The sequence below is a fragment of the Cucumis melo genome, chromosome 4 (genome assembly GCF_025177605.1).
Source record: "Cucumis melo cultivar AY chromosome 4, USDA_Cmelo_AY_1.0, whole genome shotgun sequence".
Classification (NCBI taxonomy): domain Eukaryota; kingdom Viridiplantae; phylum Streptophyta; class Magnoliopsida; order Cucurbitales; family Cucurbitaceae; genus Cucumis; species Cucumis melo.
In genome coordinates, this window is record NC_066860.1 from 2,976,745 (window position 1) to 2,993,328 (window position 16,584).

At 37.6% G+C, this 16,584-nt stretch overlaps 2 protein-coding genes across 3 annotated transcripts; one reads left to right on the plus strand and one right to left on the minus strand.

The window, feature by feature from the left end:
* Window positions 1–747: 747 nt before the first annotated feature.
* Window positions 748–10,661, plus strand: LOC103503779 (DDB1- and CUL4-associated factor homolog 1). 2 transcript variants are annotated; one of them, XM_008468120.3, is made up of 14 exons: window positions 748–1,191; window positions 2,057–2,135; window positions 2,332–2,448; window positions 2,567–2,745; window positions 2,843–3,689; window positions 3,807–3,904; window positions 4,025–4,448; window positions 4,551–5,156; window positions 5,272–5,454; window positions 5,632–6,192; window positions 6,940–7,050; window positions 7,394–7,512; window positions 7,615–9,208; window positions 9,883–10,661. In XM_008468120.3, exons 1-14 carry the CDS (start codon window positions 917–919, stop codon window positions 10,579–10,581), a joined length of 5,892 nt encoding a protein of 1,963 aa, XP_008466342.2. In that variant the 5' UTR covers window positions 748–916; the 3' UTR covers window positions 10,582–10,661. The 2 variants fall into 2 exon arrangements, with proteins under 2 accessions (XP_008466342.2, XP_008466344.2); XM_008468122.2 differs by lacking the exon at window positions 2,057–2,135 and having other exon boundaries at window positions 750–1,191.
* A 1,553-nt stretch (window positions 10,662–12,214) lies between these two features.
* LOC103503781 (aspartate--tRNA ligase 2, cytoplasmic) lies at window positions 12,215–15,865 on the minus strand. Its single transcript, XM_008468123.3, has 9 exons — window positions 14,952–15,865; window positions 14,645–14,758; window positions 13,711–14,001; window positions 13,515–13,625; window positions 13,275–13,328; window positions 13,084–13,163; window positions 12,874–12,989; window positions 12,616–12,730; window positions 12,215–12,502 (listed from the first exon to the last, which is right to left on the minus strand). The coding sequence occupies exons 1-9, from the start codon at window positions 15,579–15,581 to the stop codon at window positions 12,376–12,378; spliced, it is 1,638 nt and encodes a 545-aa protein (XP_008466345.1). The 5' UTR covers window positions 15,582–15,865; the 3' UTR covers window positions 12,215–12,375.
* Between the last annotated feature and the right edge of the window lie 719 nt (window positions 15,866–16,584).

Sequence of the window (16,584 nt, forward strand, 5' to 3'; positions counted from 1 at the left end):
CTCCATTCAAAAAACATATACAATCTTAATCGAGTGATGATTTATGATCGAATAAATTAATACTTCATATACTGAAAATGCAATTCACTAAAAAATATATATCCTTAACGATAAATAATTCATTGGTTATATATATATATAAGAAATTTTAAATATAAAAAAAATGAACTAACATATTTATAGAACATATTAAAACTTCAAAATTTTATCAAAGATATACATAGATAAATTTCTACGAGCATCTACTAATGCATTAACAGATACCAATAAATATCATTGATAGAATTTGAAATTTTGCTATATTTTATAAATATTTTCAGCAATTTTATCATTTCCAATCATTTTTCATATGCAATCCCTCTTTTTTTTTACGATGTATGATAGAAAATAAACCCAAAAATTAGGGGGAAAATATATCTTTCTTCAATTTTTTTTTTTTTACTAAACCCAACTTCTCCATTTAATTCCCTCTCGTAGATGTACGAATGGGCCTGAAGACAACATTACTGGGCCTAAACTTGTAGGCCCAAATGTAAAAACGGGCTTTTAAAAACGGGCCGAGGGTTTTGGTAATCATTTTCCGGAACATTCGAAATCCATTTTTAGTTTTTTTTTTGTCGCCATCACAATACACCAAAAAAGCCACAGCTAATTCCTTTCTTTCTTCTTTTCCTTTTGGTTCTGTTTTTGCAATTTTTGCAATTCCCATTTTCTTTCCCACTGCGGCTCAAAACAAACGCAGCCACTGTACGTATCTTTCAAAAGGAAAAAACAAACCATTCGCTCACTCAAATGTGAAACAAACAACATTCATACATGAACTGAATTCAATTCTATGAACAATAAACCCTACATCGATTGATTGATTGATTTTCTCTGGGTTTTTTATTCTGTTCACGGATCCTAATCTTCAAATATGGAACCACCGGCAATGGACGAGCAATCGAACGACGCGGAAGGTCCGGGTGACGAGCCTATGGTTCCATCTCCTTCTCCGGCTCCGCCGGCAACGGCGGAAACTCAATCGCAAGAAGGAAGAGGGGAGGAGGATGAAGAGGAGGTTAAGAATGAAGACGATGAGTTGATTGCCAGGGCTCATAAGTTGATGGAAAGGATTACTGCTTCGTCTGATAACCCTAACCCTACCTTTCTTCATGCCCTTGCGACACTTCTTGAGACTCTAGAATCCAGGTTTGTGTTTATTGTTGTTTTGATATGTTTTGAATTTGTAACGTTATGGTAGTTCGAATATGGTGTTTTAACGCTTTATGGTGTGGAGTTTGAATTGGAATGGTCTTTGGAAGAGAAACGTTTGATGTTTTCTTCGTTGTGTTATGGTTGTTTGTTTGTTTTTCCTTTTAGTTTGTGTATGTGTTGTTGATTTTTGGGGTGGGAGAGGAGTTTCGCGCCATGAGGCAGTGCTGTTTCTATCATATAAAACTCAAGGTTCCTATGTAGCGTAATAACTACATAACTTATGCTACCCTAAGCCTTAATAGATACTACTACGTTGATATTGACGAACTTCGGTCTCCTACATGGGTAGATTTTCTCTCCCCCATCTCTCTCTACTGGAGTCCAGAGTTAATCACTAGAGTAGAAAGAGAGAGTTAAGGATCAACGAAGCATTGAGGAGATCAAGACATAATAGAGTGGTCCACATCACTGGGAAAAATTTTCAAATGGTGGAGTCCAGTGTTTGCTAGTGTTCCTGGTTTCTAATTCAACAAGTCGGAGGAATTTTGAAATTCAGAATTTGAAGAAGTTGATGATAATGACAGGGTGTTATCGATGGTGTATGGTTTGTAGTTCTTCTCATTCTTATCAATTTAATCTAAACTTAATATGGGGAGGCCTTGTATAAAGCCATTGTTCGCTTTGATGAGTCTTTGGGTGCAATTGTTTTGTTCTAAGTTCTCATTAGTCATTAGTTGGCTTCATCGCTGGCAATACCTCATTAGATTGTATGTATCGTTTAATCCTTTCGACAGATGTTATGACTGTTGCATGATATCGTCTGTTCTAAATGAATTTTATTACACACACAATAATGCAGATACATGGCAGAGAATGGTCATTCTTCTAGTAATGGTCGTGGATCTCATAGTATTGGAAGGCTAGGAAATGTGCTCCGGGTAACAAAAAATTTGAAGTTATCCAACTTTTCATTTTTATCTATTTATGTTGTTAGGTGATTTGGGAGCAATCATTCAATTCTATCCATATTTGAGGTTTTCTTGTTGATTGGTGGGGAGTATAAAAGATAGGTTTATGTTGTTATTCCTAGTTCATTGACTTTACTTATTCTGACCTTTTCCTGCCACTCTGTAGGAGAACGATGAGTTTTTTGAATTGATTTCCTCGAAGTTTCTTTCGGACGCTAGATACTCATCCTCTATACAGGCTGCTGCTGCAAGGCTTCTTTTAAGTTGTTCATTGACTTGGACGGTAAACTCTCTCTCACAACACACACTGACATACACTTGCATGTGCACACGCACAAAATCTTATCTTTTAGTCGTTTGTTGAATTTACTCAATGTGATTATACCTCTACATGTTTGCAGTATCCTCATGTTTTTGAGGATGATGTTTTGGAAAACATTAAAAAATGGGTGATGGAGGAAGCCGGGAAATCTTCTGCTGAGGATCGCAACTGGAAACCTGAAGTAGGAGGGAAGGATGTTTCAGATTCTGAAATGTTAAAGACATATTCCACCGGACTCCTTGCTGTATGCTTGGCTGGGTATGGCGTATCTGCAACTCTGTTCACTATTCTCGTTAATACACTCGTTCATTTTGCAAGATATAATATGTCAGTGTTTGTTTTCTAATTTTCTCAGTGGAAGTCAATTGGTGGAAGATGTTTTCACTGCTAGATTATCTGCAAAACTTATGCGTTTTCTTCGCATTCGTGTTCTTGGAGATGTGAGTCAAAAAGATGGTAATCATTTACTAGATGCGAAAAATGCTTCTAGTGCTAGTGGCGTCAAAGTTAGAGATGAAAGCCGAGTGCGGGTACGACAAGTTTTGGAAACATCTCATTTAGATGATTCAAGAACGATAGATGAAAGATCACACGATGATCAAGTTTTTGATAGGGATAATGAGAGAGGCCTAAGTAGGCTGGCTGCACCAGAAGAATGTTGGGTTGGTGAAGAAGGACCTGATGGATTGGCACCTAGGGCTGATGGATATGAGGTGGATGTAGAAGGTGAAGAAAGATGGCATGGTTTAGATTATCGAGATGGGAGGACTAAACATGGTGATATTGATGACAATGCTAGAGATGACTCTACAAGACGCAAAATGAGCCGTAGCAGATCCAGAGGGAAAGGAAGAGTACATGAAGGTGCTCTTGAGATTGATCATGCCCTCACTTCACCAATTTCTGGTAATAGAGGGCGGAGTGGTAGAGAAAGGAGTTCATTTAGAAATCTGGATGTTAAAAAAGTATCTGATGCTAGTAGGACATCTGGCAGGACAAATTGTGATATTTCTTCTGTGGAACGCGATGTTACTGATGATTGCTTCCAAGATTGCAGAGTTGGATCAAAAGATATTTCTGAGCTAGTAAAGAAAGCTGTTTGTGCCGCGGAAGCTGAAGCAAGAGCAGTTGGTGCGCCTTTAGAAGCCATAAAAGCAGCTGGTGATTCTGCAGCTGAGGTTGTTAAGAGTGCTGCTTTTGAGGTATATACTCTATTTATCTATCTCTTTCTCTCTCCAGTTCCATTATTCACGCCAATGCAGGAAAATTTAAAATCTCCTGCCTTTCACTTCTAACATATATGCTTCTTTATTATGTAGGAATTTAAAAATTCAAATGATGAAGAGGCTGCATTTTTGGCTGCTTCTAAAGCTGTGACTACTGTGATTGATGCTGCCAATGCTGTGGAGGTTTCCAGGTTTGTGATTCTTTGTTACACATGATATATGGAAAGGAACACATTGCACTTTCTTGCTTCCCACGCTTTTATAATGTCTCACACTATGTGGCCTAAAATTGTGCGGATGAATTGGTACAGGAGCCAGAATGATGCAAATGTTAGTTCAGACGATCCTGGTACCACAGGAAAAGAAATGAATGAGCAAACTGAAGACTTTTTCATCCCTAGTTTTGACTCCCTCACGCAACTGAGAGAAAAATATTGTATTCAATGTCTTGAGATTCTTGGGGAATATGTTGAGGTTCTTGGGCCTGTATTGCGTGAAAAGGGTGTAGATGTATGTCTTACACTACTTCAGAGGAGTTCCAAGCAAAGCGAGTCATCAAATACTGAAATGCTATTGCCAGATGTGATGAAATTAATATGTGCTTTGGCTGCTCATCGTAAGTTTGCAGCACTTTTTGTTGATCGGGGTGGCATGCAGAAACTCCTAGCAGTTCCCAGAGTTACTCATACATTTTTTGGGCTTTCTTCCTGTTTATTCACAATTGGTTCCCTGCAGGTAGTATTGAGGCTAAACATTCTCTTTTGCATCCGTTTCTGTATTAAATTTTCATGTTGTGCCCATTATTTCATCTCACTTGCAAGACTTGCCTTTGTGCAGGGAATAATGGAACGGGTCTGTGCCCTTCCTCCAGAAGTTGTTTATCAGGTGGTTGAGTTAGCTATCCAGCTTCTTGAGTGCCAACAAGATCAGGCAATTAAGAATGCAGCCTTATTCTTCGCTGCTGCTTTTGTGTTCAGAGCTGTTCTTGATGCATTTGACGCTCAAGATAGCCTGCAGAAATTACTTGGGCTTTTGAATGATGCTGCATCTGTGAGGTCTGGAGTGAATTCTGGTGGGGCTCTAGGCCTATCTAATTCAGGATCGTTGCGGAATGATCGGTCACCTACTGAAGCACTTACATCTTCTAGAAAGCAAATAGCTTACCACACCTGTGTGGCTTTACGTCAATATTTCAGAGCACATCTCCTTTTGCTCGTGGAATCTATTCGTCCTAATAAAAGTAGTCGAAGTGCGGCTCGAAATGCTTCCAGTGCAAGGGCAGCATACAAACCACTTGATATTAGCAATGAGGCTATGGATACTGTTCTTCTCCTTTTACAGAAGGATCGGAAGCTTGGTGCTGCATTTGTAAGAACCCGTTGGCCTGCTGCTGAGAAGTTCTTAAACTGTAATGGGCATATAACCATGTTGGAGTTGTGTCAGGTACTGCCATCTAAATTTTTCCTTTCTTATCTAAAAAAAATTAAAAAAAATTCTCCTTTCTTACGTATTTATCTTTCTCCATACTTTTCCTAACTTTTTGGTCTTGGCTTTGTAGGCCCCTCCTGTCGATCGTTACTTGCATGATTTACTTCAATATGCGTTGGGGGTTCTTCATATTGTAACGTTAGTGCCTAACAGCCGAAAAATGATTGTGAATGCCACATTGAGCAACAATCGTGTCGGTGTAGCTGTCATTTTGGATGCAGCAAGTATTGCTAGTAATTTTGTTGTCCCAGAGGTGATGGCCAGTCTCTCTCTCTCTCTCTCTCATTTCTGTTTCCTCCTTTTCTTTTTCTTTCTTTCTTTTAAAAAGATTACATTGCAAAGGCTGGAAACCGAACTTTAATTGAGATAGGGGTTTGGTTATTTCTTGGTCATCTAATGGTTTTAGATTGCTTCCTAAAAATCTTTGCAGATCATCCAGCCAGCTTTGAATGTGTTGATCAATCTTGTTTGCCCTCCACCATCAATCAGCAATAAACCACCTGTGGTCATGCAAGGATCGCAAGCTACATCTTCCCAGACCTCTAGTACTCCTGTTGTCGAGAGTAGAGATAGAAATGCAGAACGCATTGTCTCAGATCGAGCTGCTTACTCGACTGGTCAGGGAGATCAGAGAGAACGCAATGGAGAATCTAGCATTGTAGATCGAGGCAATACTTCAGTAACTGGTCAGGCTACTAGCAATAATTCTCAGAACCCTGTTGCAACGACGTCAGGATTGGTTGGGGATCGTCGAATATCTTTGGGTGCAGGAGCTGGCTGTGCTGGTCTTGCTGCACAATTGGAGCAAGGCTATCGTCAAGCCAGGGAGTCGGTCCGTGCTAACAATGGTATAAAGGTTCTTTTGCATCTTCTCCAACCAAGGATCTATCTGCCTCCTGCAGCTCTTGATTGTCTCCGAGCTCTTGCATGTCGGGTCCTGCTTGGCTTAGCTAGAGACGATACAATAGCACACATATTGACAAAACTTCAGGTACAATTTGTTCATCTTATAGCCATTTATTAGTAATATTTGTGTTTCCTTTGCATGGTAGTATCCAAGTCAAAAGTTGACCCCATCTGATAGAACAACGAAAAAATTACTTCAATTAGAATTGACATCTCGATTTCGAAGGAAAATATTCCCTGAAACATTTCAAAGAGTTGGCCAGAATCTATGATATGCAAGGATCACATGCCATTGTTTTTCTTTTTTCACTTTGGTGGTGGGAATTTTACTGGGTTTTGTTTGAGTTTTGGTTGTGATTCTATTGTCAATGCAAAGAAGTATGAGCCAAAACTACAGGCTAATGGGGACTTTACTCAACAATAAGGTAGAAAATTTGAGATAACAGATATAGGGAGGAAGAACAGGGCAAAGAAAATCCGTGGAGTTAAGAAGATCAAGGCTTTGCTAAGGCAGGAAAGAAGAAATTAGATCGATGGATTTTTGTGCCTACCAACAAAGATTATCTGCCAAATTGTCTTTTCATTTTATTAGTCTCGTTTATACATATTTTTACTCTTAATAATGACTGCTAGATCCAGTTTCTTTTCTGATATGGATAGTTTTATGAATAAATGATTCTCCCATTTTCTGTCACCTCAATAAATACATAATGTTAATACTGGGCCTCACTTTTCTTGTTATGCAAGTGCATAGTTTAACTAATTCTACAATTCTATATTTTGAAGTCTCGTATTACTTTTTTGAACTTTGATGTATCACAATGGTTTACAGGTGGGGAAAAAATTATCTGAACTAATTCGAGATTCAGGGAGCCAGATTTCAGGAAATGAGCAAGGTAGATGGCAAGCTGAGCTTTCCCAGGTTGCAATTGAACTGATTTCTGTAAGTACCTTTATCTTCACACTATGCCAGTATTTGGACTTCTATTTTCATTTCACTTTTCATTTCATTGAGAGGGATTTCTCCATACTGAATTCTATGGTGTATTGTGTGATGAGGTAAAACTGAGGTTGTGCATTATATGCATTCTGTTTGCGTTTGATTTATAGGACTAAATATTAATGAACATAGCTTTTGAATAGAGATCGGGCTTGCATACAACTTAACTTCATACGCTGAATGTTTCATACCAAATTAATAATCATTGTTTCTTTATTTGTTTAAAAAGTTGTTTTTCTTATTGTGTCCAAGTGAGGAACTGATTATATCATTCTATAATGGACAGATTGTGACAAATTCTGGGCGGGCCAGTGCTCTGGCAGCTAGTGATGCTGCTACCCCAACTTTGAGACGGATAGAAAGAGCTGCCATAGCTGCTGCAACTCCTATCACTTACCATTCCAGGTAGTTGCTGATTTACTTGGAATGTGGATTTTGTGCTGTGGGTTATAAAAAAACTGTGATTGTGTTGGCATTTCATTAATTTGGCTTTCTCACGTGCTTTAGGGAACTTCTTCTCTTAATTCACGAGCATCTTCTGGCATCTGGATTAAGCAAAGCTGCCTATGCACTGCTGAAAGAGGCTGAGTTGACACCTTTGCCTCATTTAGCAGCTCCATCATCTCTTGCATACCAAGTCTCCAAGCTAGAGACACCGTCAACCCAACTGCAGTGGCCGTGTGGTCGATCCCCATGTGGATTTCTGACTGATAAACCTAAGCTGTCTTCACGAGAAGAAGATGCAAGTATGAAATGCGATTTTAATATGTCTTGTCCCAGGAAAAAGCCCTTGGTTTTCACTCCTTTTACGCATTCAAAGTCTCTACCTAAATCCCAGGAATCTTCTTCCTCGGCAGTTAGAAAAGTTTCTAGTACTTCGAAACAATCTGCTGCACTTTTATCCTCAAACGAAACAACCCCAATCATTGATACAGAGTCTCAATGTAAGACACCTATTATATTGCCAATGAAGCGGAAGTTGTCTGAGTTGAAGGATACTGGCACTATACTGTCCTCGAAACGACTTCACACTAATGAGTCTGGACTCCGTTCTCCTATTTGTCCTACTCCTATTTCCTCTCGCAAGAGTAGTCTAATTACAGATGTTGGGTTTTCTACCCCAAGCACCACTAACATGAGAGATCAGCTTGGACGACCAGCACCTGGGGGTTTCTGGACGGATTGTTTGGATGACAACCAAGGTAGTACCCAAATTGGTTTGGTTACACCATCGCATCCTGGGAATCTTAATGACCCACAACCCAGCAATAGTGAGAGGATAACTCTGGACTCTCTTGTTGTTCAGTATCTAAAACACCAGCATCGCCAATGTCCAACACCGATAACTACTCTTCCACCATTGTCTCTTTTGCAGCCTCACGTTTGTCCTGAACCAAAACGAAGCCTTGATGCACCATGGAATGTAACATCTCGCCTTGGCTCACGTGAATTTAGAAGTATATATGGTGGTGTTCATGGAAATCGTAGGGACCGCCAGTTTGTATACAGCAGGTTTAGGCCCTGGCGTACTTGTCGGGATGATGCTAGTGCTCTTTTGACCTGTCTTACTTTCCTCGGGGACTCGAGAATTGCTGTGGGCAGCCACTCAGGGGAGGTCAAGATCTTCGATTCCAATAGCAGCAGCATATTAGAGAGTTGCACCAGCCATCAGTCTCCTTTAACCATAATGGAATCGTTTACTTCCGACGACACTCAGCTTGTGCTTTCATCTAGCTCCTTGGACGTAAGGTTATGGGATGCTTCATCCATTTCTGGTGGACCCATGCATTCATTCGAAGGATGCAAGGCTGCAAGGTTTAGCAATGCTGGGAACATTTTTGCTGCAATGGCATCCGAGCCTGCTCGAAGAGAAATACTCTTGTACGATATTCAAACCTGCCAACTGGAATTGAAACTATCGGACACCAATGTCAGCTCTGCTGGTCGAGGGCATGCTTATTCTCATGTACACTTTAGCCCTTCGGATACAATGTTGCTCTGGAATGGAGTTTTATGGGATCGACGGGGACCGGGACCTGTTCATCGTTTCGATCAGTTTACTGATTATGGTGGTGGCGGTTTTCATCCAGCTGGCAATGAGGTAAGTTGAACCCTTTCCCACTTCTTTGGTTTTGCTATTAATTTTTTCCTGGACTACCTCTAGTTTACATTAACATTGGAATAGCTATGCCTAATCGTTGTCTTCAGTTTTCATTTTAAATGAACTAGCAATTTATGAGCGCATTTTGGGATTTTTAAAAATTATTCATCATTAATATTTTATATAAAAAAAAGTTGATTTTAAAGTGAATATTCTTATTATTCAAATTGAGTTTTTGTTGATTCAAAAGGCGTTTGTAGTAGTTTCTAGTGTTCTATGAATCTTCGCTCATTTTCAAATGTTTGTGTAAGACTTGACAACTACCTTTTTGGTCCTTAGACTTCTAAATGTCGGATTTTAGTTTCAACGCTTCAGTAAATCTTAAAATTACTCCTTGCTGATTTTATTTTTAAAAAAATTATTCTCTTAACATATCTTTTATAAATTATGAAAATATCTTGGCCTAGTCTCTTTTCTTACTCGAAATGTATAATTATTGTTCAAACAATTTTGATAAGAAATTAAATATAAAAAATTTAGATCTCAATTGCTTGAGCTGCGTTATTTTTGCACTCTGTATGATATCCATTACTTTCATGATTCTAATATAACTCTTTCATGTATAAATGCAAGTTTTCCTTTTCTTCTTCTTGATATCTTTGGCTATGTTGTAGGTTATTATTAATTCCGAGGTTTGGGATCTTCGGAAGTTTAGGCTTCTCCGCAGCGTACCTTCGCTCGACCAAACCGCAATAACATTCAACGCGAGTGGTGATGTAATCTATGCAATCTTGAGGAGAAATCTCGAGGATGTAATGTCAGCTGTTCATACCCGTCGTGTCAAACATCCGCTCTTCGCTGCATTTCGGACCATCGATGCAGTGAACTATTCAGACATTGCTACTATCCCTCTAGATCGTTGTGTTCTAGACTTCACAACAGAGAAAACCGATTCCTTCGTTGGTTTGATCACAATGGATGATCAAGATGAAATGTTTTCTTCAGCAAGGGTCTATGAAATTGGTCGAAGAAGGCCGACCGACGATGACTCTGATCCTGACGATGCTGAGAGTGAGGAAGACGAAGACGAAGACGACGACGACGACAGTTTAGATCCAATTTTGGGGCCTGATATCGATGGGGATGGTGAGAGTGATTCGGATGATATGAGTAATGACGACGATGATGATAGCGTGAGCGATCTTGACGACGACGACGTTGATTTTGTGATTGACGATGTTGATTTCGAGGGGGGGCCTGGAATTTTGGACATAATGCCGGAAGAGGATGATGAAGATGATGATAGTCAATTGCTGGAGTCTTTTAGTAGTGAGGACGACGAGGATTTTGTCAATAGCGGATATGGATTTTAGAACATTGAAGGGATAAATCAAAACAATCAGGTCAACCTGGATGTATTTATTTTATTTTTAGTAACTTTTTTAGTCAAAAATATCTTTATTTTTAACAATTCAGTTAGATAAAAAGAAATGAAAAAGGAAAAAAAAAGGGATAAATTTTCTACCTCATTTCAATCTCTTTGTTTCCAGTAGCTCTGACCTTTATGCTTTGTTCCCCCTCATTGATTAATTATTTTCTTGTTTTTTTGTTCTTCCTTGAGCATAACCGATTGGGGTTTCCCTCTCTCTCTATTTGTTTATTTTTTTTTGGAAAAAATTGTTCTGTTTTTGTTTGTTTCTGTGTGTGATGTAGGAGTCCAATCAAAAATCAAACTTAATCGAAACAGTCTAGATGTTCATAAAAATGAACATCTTAGTTTGTTTAGGTTTTTAGTTCTTTTAGTTCTTTTAATAGAAAAATAGACATCTTTTCATGGTTTGTAGTTAGATAACACAAAAAGTGTCATGTTCCTTTAGTTTTCATTGACAAAATATATTAAAATTGAACCAAATGAAAGGCTACATATATCCTTACCTACGAACTTTTAATCTTCGGAAAATAATTTCATTCGAAAAATAAAAAACTGAATTTGAAACCCAAAGTAGCGGAGAATAACCTATAAATATAATTTTTTTAAAAAATCAAAGTTTTAAATTACAATTAAATAGTTAATCCCTTAATTATGTTATTTATTGAACATTAGTTTGAATAAGATCTAATTTGTGTTTAACAGACACAGAGTAGTATCCACCTAGTCTTAAAGTAGAAGTTCACTATGTCAGATGGCTTTTAATTTCAGTTTTCTTAAATTGAGACCATTTATGCCACGTTTTTATTAAATCTATAAAAACGAATTTAACTCAACTTTTGAAGAAGGTATGAATAACTAAATTCTAAATTATTTTACAAAAAATTATATGAGCTAAATTTATAATTTATTTTTCAATTAATGAAGGTCAATATAGAAGTTCTCTTTTGGGGCTATTGACATCAATCTCAACCTTTTATTATCAGTACGCTTGCATATTGAGTAAATAACGATGCAAAAACCTACCAATCAAAACACATTAAGTATTTGATTTAAAAAAACAACTAATTTTGAAAAGAGTTGGAAGTATTTGAACTTTCTAAATGTATTTTAAATAATTATTAAGAAAATTAAATAAACATATGTTTTCTTTTAAATATTCTTTTCTTAAATCAATCCCCAAGAATATATATCTGAGTGCTTTTGCGATCTCAATGATGAATGAGTCCAATTTACTAGCACATTGGACTAGTGTATAAACAATTGATTTAAAGCTCTTGGCAAATTATGCTATTTGAAAAAGTTCTAAAAAAATCGCTCGTTAAATAGACATGAAGTACTCATTTTCCCTACGAATGCTCGATTGAAGAAATCATTAACGTCTCTTCTAAATTGTCTCATCTCCATAATCAAAGCATCACGAGAAAAATATCATCATTATCGAAGAGTTCTTCGATTTTTAACCCAAAAAGAACAAAGGTTTGACTTGGAGAAGTTGTCAAATTATCAATTTCAAACAAAGAAAAACTATAATAAAAATCTACATGAAGTAACGATTGTTCAAAACAAACTTGGAATTTGCAACGATGAAAAACAAACAATTGTTATTCAGTAAACCATAATAATCAGTAGATCAGAAATTTGTTTGTTTTCCTTTCCTATGAAGGGAGAAAGAAAGAAAGAAGGCAACAAAATGTATATTTCAAAAACTGGAATTGCAGTGTTACTTGTGAAATGCCTAAGGAGCAATCCTCTGTGGATCACGAGGGAACAACGATGTTTTGCGAATGTTATTCAAACCGCAAAACAGCATCACCACGCGCTCCAAACCTACTCCAAATCCACCATGCGGAGGGGCACCATATCTGCAACGAAAGCATTCATGTCATAAAAAATGTCGGAGATGAACCTAATTGGATCTAGCTTACTCATGTTAAATTCCAACTTTGAGTAAAGGAGAAAACAAAGAGCAAACTACCTGAATGAATCAATATATGTTTCTATTGTTTTTACGTCAATGCCACATGCTTGTGCGCGTTCAGCTAGAAATTCTGGCACATGCACACGCTGGGCCCCAGAAATGATTTCTTCCCCTGCATGGACAACAATGTTCTAAGTTACTTACCATGAAGGATGTATTGTCAAATTTTGTTCTGTAGAATGAATATGAACCCGAATTTTAAGGAAGAATGAGCACTGGTAAGACAATTATAGTGATGTAATATGCAATGCATACCTCGAATAAAGACGTCAAATGAGTTACTGTAAGTTGGGTTATCGTAGCAAGGCATAGTGTAGAATGGCCTAACAGCCAAAGGATAGCGGTGAAGAATGTAGAATTCCGTGCCATATCTATAGTTAGGAAAATTTCATCAGGAATCTTAAGATATAATAATTGAACAAAATCAACAAGTTCATAACTAAATAAGCAAGAACCCCTAATTACTTCTCTAAGACGAGTTGTCCCAATTTCCTCTCAGCCTCTGTATTAAGATCCCCAAGAGGATCAATTTCAACGCCAGCATCCTATGATGATAATCATAATAACAAAGGAAGGAAAAAATGTCAAGATATTTGGGTCTTGGAATCTTTTGATGATTCGCAAGGGAAAAAGAGATGGGACCACTAAGTACTAACCTTCAACATCTGAATTCCTTCCTCAAATGTAAGTCGTAGAGTTTTTCGCAAATACTGCATATTCATGAAATCGAATCAAAGATGGAAATGAGAGAAAATCATTCAACTATTCATACTAAGTCATATATCCACATTGTACTTGTACATCTCTTCTATTGGCACAAATCCATAACCAAAAATAAGTTCACCTTCAAAGCGTATGAAATATTTACAAAGTAAGCAATCAATAAATAAGTTCACCTTCAAAGGTTCAAAGGGATACTGTTTATCAACTGCTTCAAGCGCTTTCTTACATCTTTCATTCAAACTATCAAACATTGCAACAAACAAACGGTCCACAATGTCCATGACCTGCACTAAAACAGAAGAAAAAAAGTCGGATCCAATATCAAATAACTATGCCCAAGACAAATGAAAAGCCAACTTAGAGCATTACCTCAGAATAGTGAGTCTTGATCTCCATTTCAACATCAAGTCCTGTAAATTCACATAAATGTCTGTGTGTGTACGAGTCTTCTGCTCTAAAAACAGGACCAATCTCAAATACACGCCCAAAGTCACCACAGATCGCCATTTGCTTATGTAACTGAGGTGACTGAGCCAGGCAAGCGGGTTGGCCTTTGTAATCCAACCTAAAAACAGAAGCACCGCCTTCACTAGAACCTCCAATCAATTTTGGAGTGTGGATTTCAACAAAGTCTTCATCCAACAGAAATTGTCTAAACATCTGCATGATGAAAATATAATCAACGACCGTGCTTCTTTTAACATGAGAAGTGAAACTACATGGGGAAATAGCTAAACGTTACAAATTCCTTGTTTACAATCTTATTGTCAACAACGACAGTGAGTTACAAGAAAGAATTCCAATTCCTTTTCACACCAAAGAGAGAAAAAGGAGTGATTAATGGCAGCCAAAGGATTTTTAAAGACAACAAATCTTTTCATAGAAAATATTGAAAGAATAAACAAGGGCATACAATTAAAAAAAAAAAAACAATCACAGATACAAAAAAACCCTCACATCCAATTACACAAGGGGTCCCAATCCAAAAGAGTAATAAGGCTAAGCTGATAATAACCAAAACTATTAAGATACATCCAGAAAGAGGATTTTAATATAAATTATATAATCAAAGCCCAAAGATCCTCCCCAGAACTCCAACCCCACAAAACAAATCGACTCTTCCTACAAGCTACAGATGGCCAATGAACAAGGCAACAAGAACCTAACCAAGCAGGACGACAATGATAGCTATATCTACCAGAATCAACTTTGAATAAATCCCGAATACTCCAATTTCATGTAATATAACCATTGATTTAGACCAAAGAACCTTTAAAAATATAAAATAACAAAGAGAACTCACCGTTGAAACTTGACATTGGATGCGAAAAATCCCTTGATTAGCTGGAGTCCGCATATCGAGGACTCTGTAGTTCAAACGCGTATCCTGATTAACACGTACCAGTTGCTCACCAGCCTGCGGACAACAAATGAGATTAACATTAAACAGGAGGTCCACAAATCTCTTTGCTTTTGGTTAAAAAGCACTACAGAGTGAAACCAAGATTATATGTGTGCGTGTGCATGTGCGTGTGTGCATGTATAGAACTCACAACAGACATTAGACAATCACGAAGATCACATTAAAAGAAAGCGATTACAAAGTATACCTGCAAGGCCTTCTCAATTTCAGCTTCACTACGGGCAGCATCTTCGATATTTATAGGCAAAGTCGGCATTGCCTTACTGATGCAATATACTTTCCTCACTTGAATTTCCACCTGTTGGGAAGCACCTTTAATGGCAACATTGGGCACAGACACAACTCCTTCAACGTCAACGATGGACTCACGGCTCAATCCATCAACATACTTCACCATCTGGCGACTAACAAGCTCCGGCTGCTCCGACAAAACGCATTGCACGGTGAATCCCTTTTCTCTCACCACCAAAAACGCCATCTTCTTCCCAACAGCACGAATCGTCTGAATACGACCCCGTAGAATCACATACTTGTCTTTAAGCTCCGGCGTCAAAGAGCCAACCTGAGTCCAGTTTTCAATACTCTTAACCTCCTTTGATTGGAGATCGGAGAGTGGTACATCGCCATAGTTAGCGGAAAGCGGATCGTCCTCGACGTTGAGAGACGAAATAGCAGATTCTGCAGCTGCTTCTTGGCGCCGGCGGAGCTTTTCTAGCTTGGCAGCCTCCTTCTTGGCGGCTTTCTTGCTGACGGCTTTGGAAGATTCATCGCCGGCAGAAAGCGGCTCGTCGATCGGAGTTTGGGATGAAGCGGACATGGTTGGAGTATATGGAAATGAGAAGGGAGATTGAGGGTTTTGAAGGAAAATGGAAGAGAGAAAACGGCGTCTCTCGGTCAGTGAAGGCGGCTACTGATAAGATGGGCTGGACGAATACAATGGTCTAAACATGGGGCTCGGCTCATTCGGTTCGTGTCATATATGAACCGAACCGCTCGGTTGGGTAAAGGGTTTAGGATAAGAGGAACCAATCCGGGCCGGCGCCGGAAATTCATCCGGAGATGACTGTTGGCGACGGCGGCCCGAGAGTGAGGGAGTGACCGTTGAAAGGAAAGAAGTGTAGAGAATCAAGGGTTTAGTTTAGTTATTGTATATATTAAGGTTACTTCAGTTGGATTTAGTTTTTATTTTTTTAATAAATTATATGTTCCATCGAATTGTTTAATCAATTTTTGCAATGAAGTAAATTTTTATTTGTCATTTTACGTTAGTGACTAGAAGGAATGTTTAAAGATAAGTGATTCTGTGATGTAAATAATGTTGACTAGATGTAGATGGGATGGATACAGCTCGACTATGTTCATGTTTTTTTCCTTTTAGAAAAGGTTATTCTTTTGCTTTTACGTTTTTAATTTACTTTTTGTTTGATCATCATATTTCAAAATATTACATTTTTATTTTTAAGTATTTTTGTTAGTTAACCCTATACTTTTAATTAAATCCCTAAACTTCAATATTTGTCCTTTTAATTTTGATTTTTCATTATATACTACATTCAAAGTATAATTCTATTTTATCTGAAATGTTTAATAGGTTTTTAAATTGTGACTATTTTTTTGAGTTTTTTCATTTTTGAAATTAAGTTGATTCTCTTCCACTTTATTCAAAACATTTTTTTTACTTAAGATAATGTTCAAATTTTTATTCAAATTCTTTTTTTAAAAAATAATTTTTAACTTCAAAAACTTTGCATGATTTAAAAAGAGATAGTTGCAAATATAGCAATTATATTCAAAATAATGAAATATATAGCAACATTTTT